We start from the raw sequence: 14,813 nt of genomic DNA, 5'->3' as shown, positions 1-14,813 counted from the left end.
GCTAGGAGAAGAATGAACATTTTCAACAAATTATAAATCCTAATTCCTACATATTATAAAGCCTATAGGCCCTATACCAGCTAAATTATACTCACAAAAACATTTTCAACAAATTGTATAGCTGTAAGTCCACAATGGATTTTCTTCCTTGTTGAAAATATCTCAAGCTAATAAGTTGTGTGGCACAAAGGAAATGACAGTTTGTCATTATTGTATTATTGTACTATTAAGTTAGATATATTAACATTATGAACTGGAAGTGAACACTTAATATCTGAGAGTTTTATTGAGTATGTAAAAAAAAAAATTAATATCTGAGAGTTTTATTGAGTATATATGTACATGTACAAATCATGTCATTTTTTTTATATATAATTATTATAAAATAAATTTAGATTTTGAATTAATAGTCTATGAACTACCTAACAAAAGTTCAATGAATCTATTCAAGTGATAAAGAACTAAATCATTAAATAAATGGTTACGAATTTGATCCCGACTTATGCGTGTAGAGAGATTTCTTTTTCCACCCGGAAAAAAATAAGTTAAAATTAAAGGGAGAATCAAACCTTGCATTGTATATCCCATAAATTTCACGAAAATTAATCATTATTAAATAACAGTGGAAAACTTCCTATGCCTATAACATGATTGAAAAAAATACAATTTGCAGGTTTCCTAGGTAGTCACTTGGTTGATGAGTCACTTTGCAATTTAGAGATACTTGGTTCGAAACTTAACACTAACCAAAATAAAAATAATAATTTCAAAATCTCATGTTGGTAATTAAGAATTTCCATTAATCTACAAACATTTCATATACAAGTGGGCACACCCTATAATTGCTGAAACGGAATTTGTTGTTGTAGTATTCCCTTTGGCTTTTCTTCCTTGTGATCACCAGAAAATCTTTACTAGGTTGTTTATGTTGTGTGATGAAATTAGCTAAATACCAAGGAAGAATCTTGTTTGATTCTTATTTTTGATTTTTTGCTTGATGTGATATTTATTATTGGTATTCTAGCTTATGACACAAAAGCAACCATTGTTGTCCATTACTCAATTATGTATGAGAGGAACCTGCTATATATAGACCATAGCTATACAAGAGTTTAATTAATTAAATAACTATTATACGACCAATGTCTTATGTATCTAGTTTTTTTCTTCTATGATATGATTAGAGATAAGTTTCCTTCACAATATTTAAAGAGTGATTTAAGATCAATTTTGATTTGGAATTAATTCTCTTCATTATTTTTTATTTTATTTTTAATTAAATAAGTGATTTACACATGATTTTAGATTTTATTTGAGTTTTTTCCTTTGTGATTTTTTCGTTCGGTGTTGTTTTACTCCCGTCTTGGTGCGGAGTTGTTTGTTATCTCGTCTTTGTACGGTGTTTGTTTTGTTCAGATTTACAGATTTGATTCAATCCAAATTCAGTGCAGATTCAATAATTTTAGAGTCGTCAATGTTGCAAATCCAGAGGCATGACTATTCCAGACACTTGAATTTTGTTATATCAATTATAGATTTTGTCATATTTATAAATATATATCAGGTCGTTTTATGTTATTAACTAGGTGTTGTGACTTGTGAGCTTCTTTGCATATTCTTCCTTAAAGAAAAAACTTTAAATTTTTTTATCTCGCTATTTTTAATTATGCAATTTTTTATTTTAATTTCTTTACCAATTCATAGTTTTGACCATTCGATTTAATTACGTGGCAATAAATTAAGTGATCTAATATTAGAAATGGGACAAGTGGAAATCATGCCACTAAAAATAGGTCCATTAATTTAGTTGGATATACTAGGACTCTATAGACAATGTCATTAACAAGTGAGTCAACTTACATTGCCACTAAATTTACAGTGCCTCTCTTGTCTCAGATGCTCATAAACAAGAGCTTTACCAAAGTGAATCAATTTACATTGCTACTCAATTTTATGAATGTGTTTATAGGGTTGAGTTTGAACGCGAGACCCGACTTGAAACCGATGTAATCGACAACACATTATTAAGATTGAAATTAATTTTTTCTCTTCTCTACCTCTCAATCTTATATATTCTTCTTTTTGTTTTGATATAAGAGAGAAATTTTATATTCCATAAAACTTATAATTATAATACGTTGAAGGAGGTGCGAAAGATATTTTAATATACATTATAGATCTATTTTAATTTATACTTCTTTTCTACTTGATCTTTTATTTCTTTAGATCTACATATTTAAAACAAAATAATTGCATCTCACCCTCTTTATTTTTTAATTTAGTTCGTCTATATTTTGTTGCATTGTGTATGAGGTATTGAACTATTAGGAAATTATGAATTTTTGGATAATGGAAGAGTTTTAGATGCAAACAGAGTTTCAATATAATTCGTAATAACCGACCTGTTCAACCCCCCGACCCGACATCCGAACAAACCGAAGATATAGACAATCGAAATTGGGCACAAATGAAATGATTGCGGTTTTTATTGATTTGGTGATTTTCGGCCTGAACCCAATCGAAACTGACCGATGCTCAGGCCAATGTTTAATATGAATTTTTTTTGGGTACAATAATATGAATCTTTCTAAAATGATTCAAAGGTGGCCTTTACCATTTTTAATAAAAAAAGAAATTATAAGTATGCTAATTAGTACATGCCCCTAGAACATTAGTTAAAGAAGTGCCCCTAGAACATTAGAACAAAAATATATATTTCTGTCACTAACTTATTGAGGGAAATATTCCGTCACTAACTGATTTTAAATTCTGTTTGTAAAACATGGTTTTCTTGTAGTGGGTCTTGTAAGAATATTAAGAATGGATCTCTAATAAAAAAAAATTAAAATAGTCATTATCTATTTAAATTGTAGATAACAAAAAAAAAATAATAGTCATCATAATAAATAGCATACAAAAATGACATATTTTAATCAATAACATACATTTTCAAACTAATATCTTTATTAATTTTCTAGTAATGTTTCTAAAAAAAAAAAAAACTTTCTAGTAATATGTTGCTTTTGTTTACCATTAACAACAAAAGTCACTAGGTTTGATCTAATGGTGAGGGATTTAGGTAGTACGTAATAATTCTAGCTCCATTCTAAATATAAAAAAAAACAAGTTATTTATAAAATTAAGAATGAGTTTATTAATTAAATTTTCTATTTTTAACTAATAAAATTGTGTCAAAAAAAAAAAACTAAAAAAATATTTTAGTATTAAGAAACTGAATAATTTTCTTACATGAGACCTCTAAATATTTGAGGTCTTCCATGGTGGCTTACCTTGTACACCCACATGGCCGACCATACTTAAAGAACTAAAATAAGTAAGTTTTATATTAAAAACAACATTTGTTTTAAAAAAAAAATTGACTACACAAATCTCAAAACATTTTTACTATTTTTGCTTCATTAATTAGGGCTCTGAGAACCGTACCTGGTATTTTTTATTTTGTAATAATAAAAACTGAATAACAAAAATAGTAGGATCCATATTTTAGGCTGTGATTATATTTAGGTAAATTTTTCGGTACATCTTATTTGACTATGTACCCGTACGTATATTCATTGAGATGGATAATTTTAATAGGTTCATAAATAGTGTTTATTAAATTTTCTATGTTAAACACTATTTATATATCTATCATAATTGTCAACCGGTTAGCCCTCTTTTTCTAAAAAAAATAAAAAATAATTTTTCTGCAAGCAATTTCCACCACATTTTCCATTTATAATTTTATCCACATTTTTTTATAAGCATTTTCTTTTTTATAAAGAGCAAATTAGTTGTGCTAAGCTGCGCCAGAAAACAATGAACAATACAAATAAAAACACAATGGCTGCTACTCCCTACTTTAACATGTAAAGTCACTATCCGTCTCAAATCTCAATTAAACTCAATTTTTGTGTTATTGGAAACAAATTCAAGTCCACATATAATAAACATAGTTTAGTTCCCATAACCTTATAGTTTGTATTGGAAAATTTAGGTTTCACATTGATTAAAAATAATGTCTAACTATAATTTATATAGAGCGACACTTCACATCTTACAAATTGATTTTGTAAAGATGAGTTAGATCCAATATAAAAATCTAACAATTGATAGAGACATCACATTAATTATGAGCCTGTTTTTGTGTAAAAAAAATTTACAAAAAATTTTTTTATAAAAATTTCAAATAAAAATTTTGTTTTAATTGCTATTCTTAAAAATTTAGTTTATGCATTTCATCATTTTATTGAAACTACTTTTTGATGTCAAAATTTCAAAAAATCACTTAATTTTGAAGCTATTTCAAATAGATTTTTATAAAAATCATTTATGAAATACAATTTTTTGAAAAAATTATGATTTTGACTATGTTTTGATCTTCAAAAATGTATGTTTATGTTATATGATGTCAAAATTAGTGTTTCAATTTAAAAAAAAACGAATATAAAAAAACTTGTAATATTTTGAAAAACGGTTTTACAAAATCTATTTTAATAAACACAAAGAAAAAAAAATATTTTTTTAAAGATGAAACAAGCATACCCTGTATATGCAGAGTGGAGGTTCAAACGCCGGATACTTTACTTATTTACTTTTAAGGTGGAATTTTAAATAAACATACTTTACGAGTCAATATTTTTTTTTTGTTCTAACCATCTTATTCTCAGTAAAAGAGGCTCCAATAATTTAGAGTTCGGTCGCAATTTTTTATTTATAATAATTCATGTCACAAGACTTCTTTTACATAACATAGTTTATAGAGAGTGACATTTTTAACTCAATTTTTTTATTGTTTTAATCCTCGACTTCTCAAATACAATGAGATTTCACACCTGGCAAATATTTAACTCTTTACCACCCTGGAGCAGCTTTTGCAAAAAGATGACGGAGAAACTCTTCGGGAGAAGGGGTTCGGTAATTTAGAGTTCGACCGCAATTTTTTTAATAATAATTCATGTAACAGATAAAAATAAACAAATAAATGTAATTTAAGAATTCGTCGAATGATTTATAAGTTAAGAAATGTAAAAACATACTTTTTATATAGTGTCAGCGTCGCCATTTGTGTCCTAATTACACGTTCCCACCACTGTATTTTAAAATAAATAAAAAATCAAAATTTGAACTCAAACTAAGTCAATGTGAAATTTCTCCATCAAAGTCGAGGTGAGTTCGAACGCTGTTAGTAATGACTAATCTCCGTCGGGGAATCCGTGGGCACAGAAAATGGGTTATCTCCTCTCGATTGAATTTTTCCCATATGCATGATCTAGAAATCGAATCTCTAACTACATGCTTAAGTGGACGAAGAAACTTACCACCACTTTGACCAATTCATTTTTGGCAGTTGAAACCACTATTTGACTAGATCTATTCCTATCGAGTGAGATTTTTTGTTTGTTTGTTTTAAATATCACTTACTTTACTTTACTCTGTTGCCAAAGCCCGTGGGCTTGAAGAACAAACAGCCCGCGAATATTTCCCGCCACTAACAAAAAAGAAGACACCACAAAAACACTTTCGTTTCATTTCCCAATTCATTCTTTCACTATTCACACAAATCTTCTTCATTGTTTCTCTGTTAAACCCTAATTTAATAGCTCAATGGACGAAAACTTCGATGGCTTCAACAATAAACTCCCCGAACTCAAATTAGGTATCGCACTTTCACCCACGTTTCAATCAATTTGTTTTGTTTTGTTTTCTTCTATTTCTTTGTTATTTGGTAATGGGTTTTGTGTGTTTTTAACTTTTGCTAGATTCTAAGCAAGCACAAGGGTTTCTGTCATTTTTCAAAACCCTACCTGATGTAAGTGTTTTCCTTTCTCTTCAAATCTGGTATGGCTCTGTTGGGGTGGGGGTGTTATTAGCATTTAATAAGTACCCCTTTTTTTCTCTATTGCTAAGAATGTGGGAATATTTCATAAACACCATTATGATCGTAAAAATTTATGCTATTAGTCTAATGTTACTAGTATTATTCTGACTCATGTAAGTGTTCGCAAATTAAAATACTTATTTGATAAGCTATGTTTTTTTTAAGCTATTCTTGGATGGTTACTAATATAAGCTAAAAACATCTTATAAGAATTTTTCCATGTTTGAATTTTCTAAATCTTGGCATGCAATGGCTATATACATTGATAATTAGTTATAATTTGTTTTGATCCACAAAAACATTATTTTCCCCTTATGTACCGTCAATTGATATTAGTGTTTCCAACACTTTTGTTTTGCATGTAAGCATTGTTGTTCAACTGTCTTTTTCATTCCCTCTTCGTTGCTTAAAAACCAATGCCACAGTGAATGGCATGTTGGCAGGCATACACTATATTTTATATTTTTTACTTACACTAGTGTAGTTGTTTTGTTATACATTGTGAATTGGCATTATTCTTTCGTTTTCCATTTAATATTTTTATTCACATGTTTGTGTTACAGGACCCGAGGGCCATTAGGTTTTTTGATCGACGGGTAAGTTCATCACTGCTATTCTTATATTTTTAAGTTTTCTAATGACGCTGCTCAGTTAATTGCCAAATAGTGCATTTTCCATGTAGGCGTGTCATTAAGGTATTTTGGGAGGCGGTTTTTGATATCTGAAATGTCATAATATCTTCACTTTTTTTTACTCTGCGGATTTTTGGAGAAGAATAATGTATATAAAGAGGCTTTCTTTCACTTGAGCAATATTAATTAAAATATTTCCCAAGTTTGTAATCCTGAAGTAATTTCGGCAGGACTATGTTAGGATCCCAGTAGTTTGTGAGAAAACAGAAAGTGGAAATAGAGTAGAATTATTACTAGAATTCAGAAAGACGTGGTGAATGAGAACTTTACAAAGAGAACACCTCTGCGAAGTACAAGACACCACCCTCACCATCCAGCCCCTTTCCTATTGAATACCTCTTGACTTTGTCCAACTGCCTCTTGACCAATCACTACTAGCCCCTCAACTGATTATTACCTGCCTCGGGACATTTTAAATAATATTCTTCGATTCGGGTTAATTACAGAATAATACATGCTATAGTGAAACGGTATATTTATTAGACAATAATTTCTCGTAGTTTAAATATAATAGCTTTGAAAGCACTAATAATTCTAGAAAATCTACTATTTGTGGTTTACAAACCATAATTTTTCTGTTGCTACTTTTTAAAGACTTTCCAGATTTTTTATAACTTTTTGTTGAGTATATTTTTCTATATATTGTGTCAATGGATTCTTTATCTTCACACTCTTTGCATTTTCTTAACTATGATGATTTTAGTTGGATTAAATATCCTTTTTTTCAATTATTCAGGATTACTATACTGCCCATGGGGAGAATGCAACGCTCATTGCCAAAAAATACTATCACACTACCACTGCTTTGCGACAGTTGGGCAGTGGATCAAATGCTCTTTCCAGTGTGAGTGTCAGTCGGAACATGTTTGAAACAGTTGCCCGTGATCTTCTTCTGGAGAGAACAGACCATACACTTGAGGTTTATGAGGGCAGCGGCTCTAACTGGAGACTGGTCAAAAGTGGCACACCTGGTAATATTGGCAGTTTTGAAGAAGTTCTGTTTGCTAACAGTGAGATGCAAGATTCTCCAGTTGTTGTTGCACTGTCACTTAACTTCCGTGAAAGTGGGTACACCATTGGATTAGGATTTGTTAATCTAACTAAGAGACTACTTGGGATGGCTGAATTCCTTGATGACAGTCACTTCACAAACGTGGAGTCAGCATTGGTTGCTCTTGGTTGCAAAGAGTGCCTTGTACCTATTGAGCGTGGAAAATCTATTGAATATAAAATGTTGTGTGATGTGTTGACTAAATGTGGCGTGATGCTAACTGAGAGAAAGAAATCCGAGTTTAAGACTAGAGATCTGGTACAGGATCTTGGCAGGCTTGTCAAAGGTTCTATTGAAGCAGTTCAAGATTTAGTGTCTGGATTTGAATTTGCACCAGGTGCTTTGGGGGCACTGCTATCTTATGCAGATTTACTTGCAGACGAAAGCAATTATGAAAATTATACTCTGCGTAGGTACAATCTTGACAGTTACATGAGGTTAGATTCTGCAGCCATGAGGGCACTTAATGTCTTAGAAAGCAAAACTGATGCAAACAAAAATTTCAGTTTGTTTGGTCTCATGAATAGGACCTGTACAGCTGGAATGGGAAAACGGTTATTAAACATGTGGTTAAAGCAGCCATTAGTAGATGTAAATGAAATTAACTCCAGGTTGGATGTAGTACAAGCATTTGTAGAGGACACTGTGCTTCGCCAAGATCTGAGGCAGCATCTGAAAAGAATATCAGACATTGAGCGACTGGTGCACAATCTTCAGAAGCGAAGAGCTGGTCTGCAACATGTTGTTAAACTTTATCAGGTAAAATTTCACCTGTATTTACTGTTAGGTTTTAGTAGAAAATGTAGAATTTTACCTTTTCTATGACTGTCTTACATTGCAGTTGTACTTGCTTTGTTATCCAGCTCTAAAATCTGTCATTGTTCCCAGCCCTTTTTTTGGGTGTTCAGATTTTGCTTTTATTTATCGACTTAGAAATGATATAGTGGGATAAAGAATCATTCAAGACATTTAAATATTGATTCTTTTCCTTTTTGGCAAGTATATTATTATTGTTATTCAATTTCAAACTTTTTTTTTCACTCTGTTGAACATTTCAGCATAAATGTCATGAAGGGTCCCCTTGCCCTTCTTTTTCTGCTTTTTATGTATTTAGGAGCTTAAAGAAATTTTAGAATTTTTCAAAAAAAAAGCTTAAAGAAATTTTAGAATTTTACCTTTGCTATGACTATCTTACATTGTATTTGTACAATGCTTTGTAATCCAACCCTGAAATCTGTAATATTGTTCCCAGTCCCTCTTTCTGGTATTCAGATTTTGTAATTAATAGATTTTTTTATTGACTTAACGTGATATGTTGGGATAAAGACTCACTCAAGAAATTTGAATATTGATTTTTTTTTTCCTTTTTGGTAAGTTTATTATTTTTGCTATTCAATTTAAGACATATTTTTCACTTTGTTGTTGAATATTTCATCAAAAATGTCATGAAGGGTCCTCCGCCCCCATTTTTTTGCTTATATAGGAGCCTGCTAAGCATCCACTCTAATCAGATTATTGAGTATTTAGTACTTCCCACATTTAGTTAATAACGGCCTCTTCTTAACTCCATTTTTGTCTTTTATGTGCAGTCAAGCATAAGACTGCCTTACATTAAAAGTGCTCTGGACAGGTATGATGGACAGTTTTCTTCAATGATGAAGAGCAGGTATTTGAAAGATTTGGAGTTATGGACTGGTGCTGATCGCCTAAATAAATTTATTGAGCTAGTAGAAACTGCTGTTGACCTTGATTATCTGGAGAATGGGGAATACATGATTTCTTCAAGTTATGACTCTGCACTAACTGAACTTAAGGAGCAGCAAGAATTACTAGATAGCCAAATACATGACTTGCACAGACAAACTGCTGTTGATCTTGATCTGGTTGTAGATAAGGCATTAAAGTTAGATAAGGGCACACAATTTGGACATGTTTTTAGAATCACAAAGAAGGAGGAGCCGAAAATAAGGAAAAAGCTCAACACCCAGTTTATTGTACTGGAAACCCGTAAAGATGGAGTGAAGTTTACCAACACAAAGCTCAAAAAATTGGGGGACAAATATCAACAAATTCTTGAGGAGTACAAGAGCTGTCAAAAACAGTTGGTTAATAAAGTAGTTGAACTTTCAGCAACTTTTTCTGTGGTGGGTAGATTTACTACATGTTTTTATTAGGTTAATTTCGATCTCCCTCCCCCCTGCCCCGAAACAGCCTTGTTATGACCTTAGTGTTGGTTATATATTTGTTTCATCTGCTCTGGCTTGAAGAATTTTCCTTCTGCAGGTGTTTGAATCTTTAGCTGAATTAATTTCAGAATTGGACGTGTTACTAAGCTTTGCTGATTTGGCTTCTAGTTGTCCTACTCCATATACAAGACCCGACATCACCTCATCGGTACTTCGTTAATAGTTGTTTTCTATTCTGACAATAACTATTGTTTTCTTCTTGCTTTTATCGTCCGTTTCTATTTTTCTCCTATTATGGTCGGAGAACTCTTCAATAATTAGCATTGAATGTTGTTGTCTTGGCTTTAATAGGACACAGGAGATATTGTTTTAGAAGGTAGCAGACACCCCTGTGTGGAGGCACAAGATTGGGTGAATTTTATACCAAATGATTGTAAGCTTGTAAGTATTCGTAAGGTCTTTGGGGTAATATGAATTTCTTTATTTAAATTTTGGGGCCACTTACGAGTTTTATGTTGCTTTTTCTAACAAATCAGATCAGAGGAAAAAGTTGGTTTCAAATAATAACAGGACCTAACATGGGTGGGAAATCAACATTCATCCGGCAGGTACTTATCTTCTGCACTATTTTATTGGTAATATTAATCACTGTCGTTTGTCTTATAATGAATTTTCAGACGTTATCTTTCTATTTTTATGCTGATGTTAAGCATGGTATGACCATCAAATTGGGGTGCCTCGCCTTTCTTTGTCTAGATATTTTAGTTCATGTATACAATTCAGATACTTGCATCCCTGCTATTTGAGGTTGGAGATTTGATTAGCATAATGGTTTCCATGTAGGTGGGCGTGAATATTTTGATGGCGCAAGTTGGTTGCTTTGTTCCATGTGACAAAGCCAGCATATCTGTTCGTGATTGCATTTTCGCTCGTGTTGGTGCAGGTGACTGCCAAGTGAGTCCTATTCTATATTTTTGGTCCCTTTTAGTAGCATTTTAAAATCTTTGTTTGTGGCTTTTACTCGACAATGGGATTGGAATAGTGGAAGTTGCTTGAAAGTTGAAACTGGTCTAAATTTTTATGGTGGTGACTGTAGTGATATTACCAACCAACTATCAAATCATCCTTTTTATCCTTGTATATATGACCCTTGGTGTATATTGTATGCTTCCGTATGTAATTCAAACACACATGTCACTTATACGCTCCTTTGTTTGCAATGGTATTATGGTCTGAGGTTCATTGGTATTAACTGCAATTTTAAGTTATAGTTGTAGCTGGTTGTTGAATCTACAATTGTATCCTCAATTAATATGAATACTGATGTTTTATTTATATTTACCTCAGCTTCGTGGAATTTCTACCTTTATGCAAGAAATGCTCGAAACTTCATCAATATTAAAAGGAGCTACCGACAAGTCCTTGATAATCATTGATGAGTTGGGGCGTGGGACATCAACTTACGATGGATTTGGTTTGTTTCACTACTAAGTTTTCCCTTTAATGTGTTGGCGTTGCAATCTCTTAAGTCTGTATCATAATTGTCAGAGACAACGCTAAGTTTCTCACATTGTGTATCCTGAGTGACTCATAAAATGGCTTTAAGATGAAAAAGAAAACTGAAAAAGTATTTGATCCAGATACTGAAATTTTCATGTCATAGAATTTATTGACTTTGCATATGACTGCACTGAGTCGCTGATATAAAACAGAAGTGTTCTTAACCATTGGATAACTTTTTATTGAAGATGTCTTTTTTTTTCTTTCACAAAATCCACTGTTGGATTCAAAGCTCCCCTATCACAGGAAATATCCTCAATTTTTAATATTAATACTACTTAAAATGATTTAGAATCAAAACTTGTATTTCACAATAAGAGTTTGCAAATATATATACAAGAGAGAATCTCTCAAGAAAGGAAAACTAGAAAATAAGGTAAACTATATCAACCATAATAAATAGAGAATAATCAACAATACTAAACCAATTTATATATTGATATATGCTTCTCAAATGAATAGTAAAAAAGTACGGATAAAAGTTTATTGATATCTATTTTTTCTTAAATTGGATATGCAATGTCAATATGTTGGTTGCTTGTAATTTGATAGTTGGATTGATGAGAATTAAATTCTGCAAAATAATTAGTAAATGAGTTATGCAATGTTGTTTTACATCGGCGTCAAGATATCTTTATAAATTCATGTTTTGATTCAGTTGGCTTGGCTTAGTATCCAAATCCCTTAATAAACATTTTAGTGCATTAAAATAAGTTTGTATATTATATTGTGATATGCAGGTCTAGCTTGGGCCATTTGTGAGCACATAGTTGACGTGATAAAAGCACCTACTTTATTTGCAACTCACTTTCATGAACTGACTGCATTAGCCCATGAAAATGATCCACATAAACAAATTGTTGGTGTGGCAAATTACCATGTTAGTGCACATATTGATGCATCTACTCGCAAGCTAACTATGCTATACAAGGTAAATGCTTTCAAACATTTTTTTTCCGTCTAGCAAACTGTGTTTACTCCATTGGCTTTATGAAGTTCATAGTGTGTACTGTGTCCTTTGATCTTTTCTTTTAAAAATAATTCCAATTATCATAAAAATTTAAACATGTTTTTATATTTAAAAGTTCTCCCTTTTCTGAAGAAAACACCGAAAAGGTGCCTAGATAGTTTGCCTCTTCCCATTTTCCTTGGAAAAAATAATTGAATTTTATTTGAAGTGGTAGAAGGCGAAAAGAAAAAGGTAGAAGGCGAAAAGAAAAAGAACATGACCTTTGAGGCTTGAAACAAACTTCATAGGGTTTATCTTATATTGTTTAATGTTTGCATTCAAATGTGTTCGACGAACATCAATTTAAAACTTCATTAGCCTGCACCAGACTAGGTTTTGCATTATTGGGCTGCGATGTGGTGACAACTGGATTTTAAGGATGAACTAAATTCTATAATAATTAAGGATTAGAACCGTCAATATAATGGTTCACTTTTACACATTTCCAACCTGAAATTTATTTCAAGAATTCTTGAGTTGATGCTTCAATTTTTACTCTCTGCCTAACCACCTATGACATATCTGCGAATCTTTTTATTTCCAGATTTTTCACCCCAAAATAAATACTTTTTAGCTATTGCTCCATGATGCTTGTTTTAAAAATATAGTTTGATCTCTTACCTTCTCAAGAAGTCTGGAGATAAAGTTCAGAAACTGCAGTACTGATCAAATAGCGATCTATATTTACATCAACTCAACCCATTATTTTTCTTGTGTTTCTACTTTCTAGGTTGAACCAGGAGCTTGTGATCAGAGTTTTGGTATTCATGTCGCCGAGTTTGCAAACTTCCCTGAAAGTGTTGTTGCCCTAGCTAGAGAAAAGGCAGCAGAATTGGAAGATTTTTCTTCTTCTGCTATTTCCTTAATTGATTCTTCTACAGAAGAGGTACAACATTTTTTGTGGCATGTGCATTTTCTTTCTGTGAATAAACATGAGGAAATAAGTCAAGATTATTTTTCTCTCTATTTGTTTGTCTTTATTCAGCTATTAGTTATACACAATTGCTCAGTTTTTGAAAGGTCTGCATGCTTTGAGTTACAATAGCTTTTGTTTTGTGTTGGGGATTCCTCTCTTAAATATCTAATATAAATAGTTGTTTCACAATTTCTTGGCATATAAGCAACCGGCAGCTTCTTGATTTTTCCTCTAACTCTGGTCCCGTATCTAAATTAGAAAACTTCAAAAAGTAAAATAGTGTAACCTTATCATGGAGGGAGCATGTCACTTGCACAGTTGCACCTGCAATCCTTTGTATTCAGGTTTCAAAGGATGTGATTGTTTATGTGTGCCTTTACTCTTTGCTAAGCTACCTCTCTTTTACATTTCCCCTTATTGTTCCTGTATTTTAATGTTAACATATGAAAAACTGTTGTCTTGTCTGAATTTGAATAATAAAAGAATGTTGGAAATAGTGGCTTTTTTATCTATGCTAAATTTATGCTTGTATCTGCAAAATTTTACTGTAATATGTTTTGATAAAATTCTCATCATTGGAATGAATCGTCAAAGTTTTGCTTATCATTTTCAGGTGGGTTCCAAGCGTAAGAGAGCATTTGAACCTGATGATATTTCTAAAGGGGCTGCAAAGGCTCGCCAAATTCTTGAAGCGTTTGTTGCTTTGCCACTAGACACCATGGACAAAACGCAAGCTTTGCAAGAAGTTAAGAAGTTGAAAGATAATTTAGAGAAGGATGCACAAAACTGTCACTGGTTGCAAAAATTCTTGTAGTTGTAAAAAGGAGTTTGTTGGTAGGGATTTGAATTTTGATGATTAATTTGTTAGGAAAAGAGATTTGTTTGTAAGGTAAAAGTAGAATAGTGCCGTGGCTCTGGCTTTTTGTGCACTGTTTGTAAGGTTTTTGGCATAGCCCAGTAAAAAGAGAGATGTATATTCTAACCTGACTTTTTATGTAGAGTAAACCTTGTTAGTTAGGTTGCATCCTGTGATCCTATGGAGTGGATAATCTATTTAACAGCTATTGATAAGTTTATAATATATACTCCATAGCATCCTTTCCTATTTTGTCCCGAATATGGAAACAACATTTAAATTAATAGTATAGGTTAAATTTTATGGATGAAAAAGACAGACCATGACAATGTCATGCCATTTTATTTAAAAGTAAAAGAAAAAGAAAGTTCTATTTCACTTTTGAGTTGGGATAATCTCCATTTCTTAAAAGAAAAAGAAATGGAAAGTTCTATTTAAAAAAAATAAACACCAAAAAAAGTGGGATCTACTTAATGATGGTGGGAACTACCTTCATTTATCAAAGTCCAAATAGTATTAGTTTATCAAGTCCATAATTAGTTTTTTTTTTTGTTGCAAAAGAGTGTCAAAGCCCAACAAAAAACTAAAAAACTAAACGAATATTTCTAGTCATGCAAGCTTCAGAGAAATTATCAAAAATAAATATACGGAGCTCACTAGGA

General features: G+C 31.7%; 1 protein-coding gene across 1 annotated transcript; it reads left to right on the top strand.

Annotated features, from left to right (window-relative positions):
- The first annotated feature begins 5,398 nt into the window (after window positions 1–5,398).
- On the top strand, window positions 5,399–14,400 carry LOC123923173 (DNA mismatch repair protein MSH2). The gene is made up of 13 exons (XM_045975844.1): window positions 5,399–5,659; window positions 5,763–5,812; window positions 6,445–6,477; window positions 7,310–8,383; window positions 9,214–9,768; window positions 9,908–10,018; window positions 10,162–10,251; window positions 10,347–10,418; window positions 10,654–10,764; window positions 11,158–11,284; window positions 12,111–12,301; window positions 13,110–13,265; window positions 13,909–14,400. The coding sequence occupies exons 1-13, from the start codon at window positions 5,608–5,610 to the stop codon at window positions 14,107–14,109; spliced, it is 2,823 nt and encodes a 940-aa protein (XP_045831800.1). The 5' UTR covers window positions 5,399–5,607; the 3' UTR covers window positions 14,110–14,400.
- Window positions 14,401–14,813: the final 413 nt, after the last annotated feature.

Source organism: Trifolium pratense, linkage group LG4 (assembly GCF_020283565.1).
Source record: "Trifolium pratense cultivar HEN17-A07 linkage group LG4, ARS_RC_1.1, whole genome shotgun sequence".
In the NCBI taxonomy this organism is placed as follows: Eukaryota; Viridiplantae; Streptophyta; class Magnoliopsida; order Fabales; family Fabaceae; genus Trifolium; species Trifolium pratense.
Note: the sequence above shows the minus strand (reverse complement) of the source record. Positions and strands in the feature narration are given on the sequence as shown.

Coding starts and splice junctions, on each gene's coding strand:
- LOC123923173 (XM_045975844.1), top strand. CDS start 5,608: ATGGACGAAAACTTCGATGGCTTCAACAATAAACTCCCCGAACTCAAA. Junction 8,384..9,213: donor ATGTTGTTAAACTTTATCAG/GTAAAATTTCAC, acceptor TTTTATGTGCAG/TCAAGCATAAGACTGCCTTA. Junction 10,419..10,653: donor AATCAACATTCATCCGGCAG/GTACTTATCTTC, acceptor GTTTCCATGTAG/GTGGGCGTGAATATTTTGAT.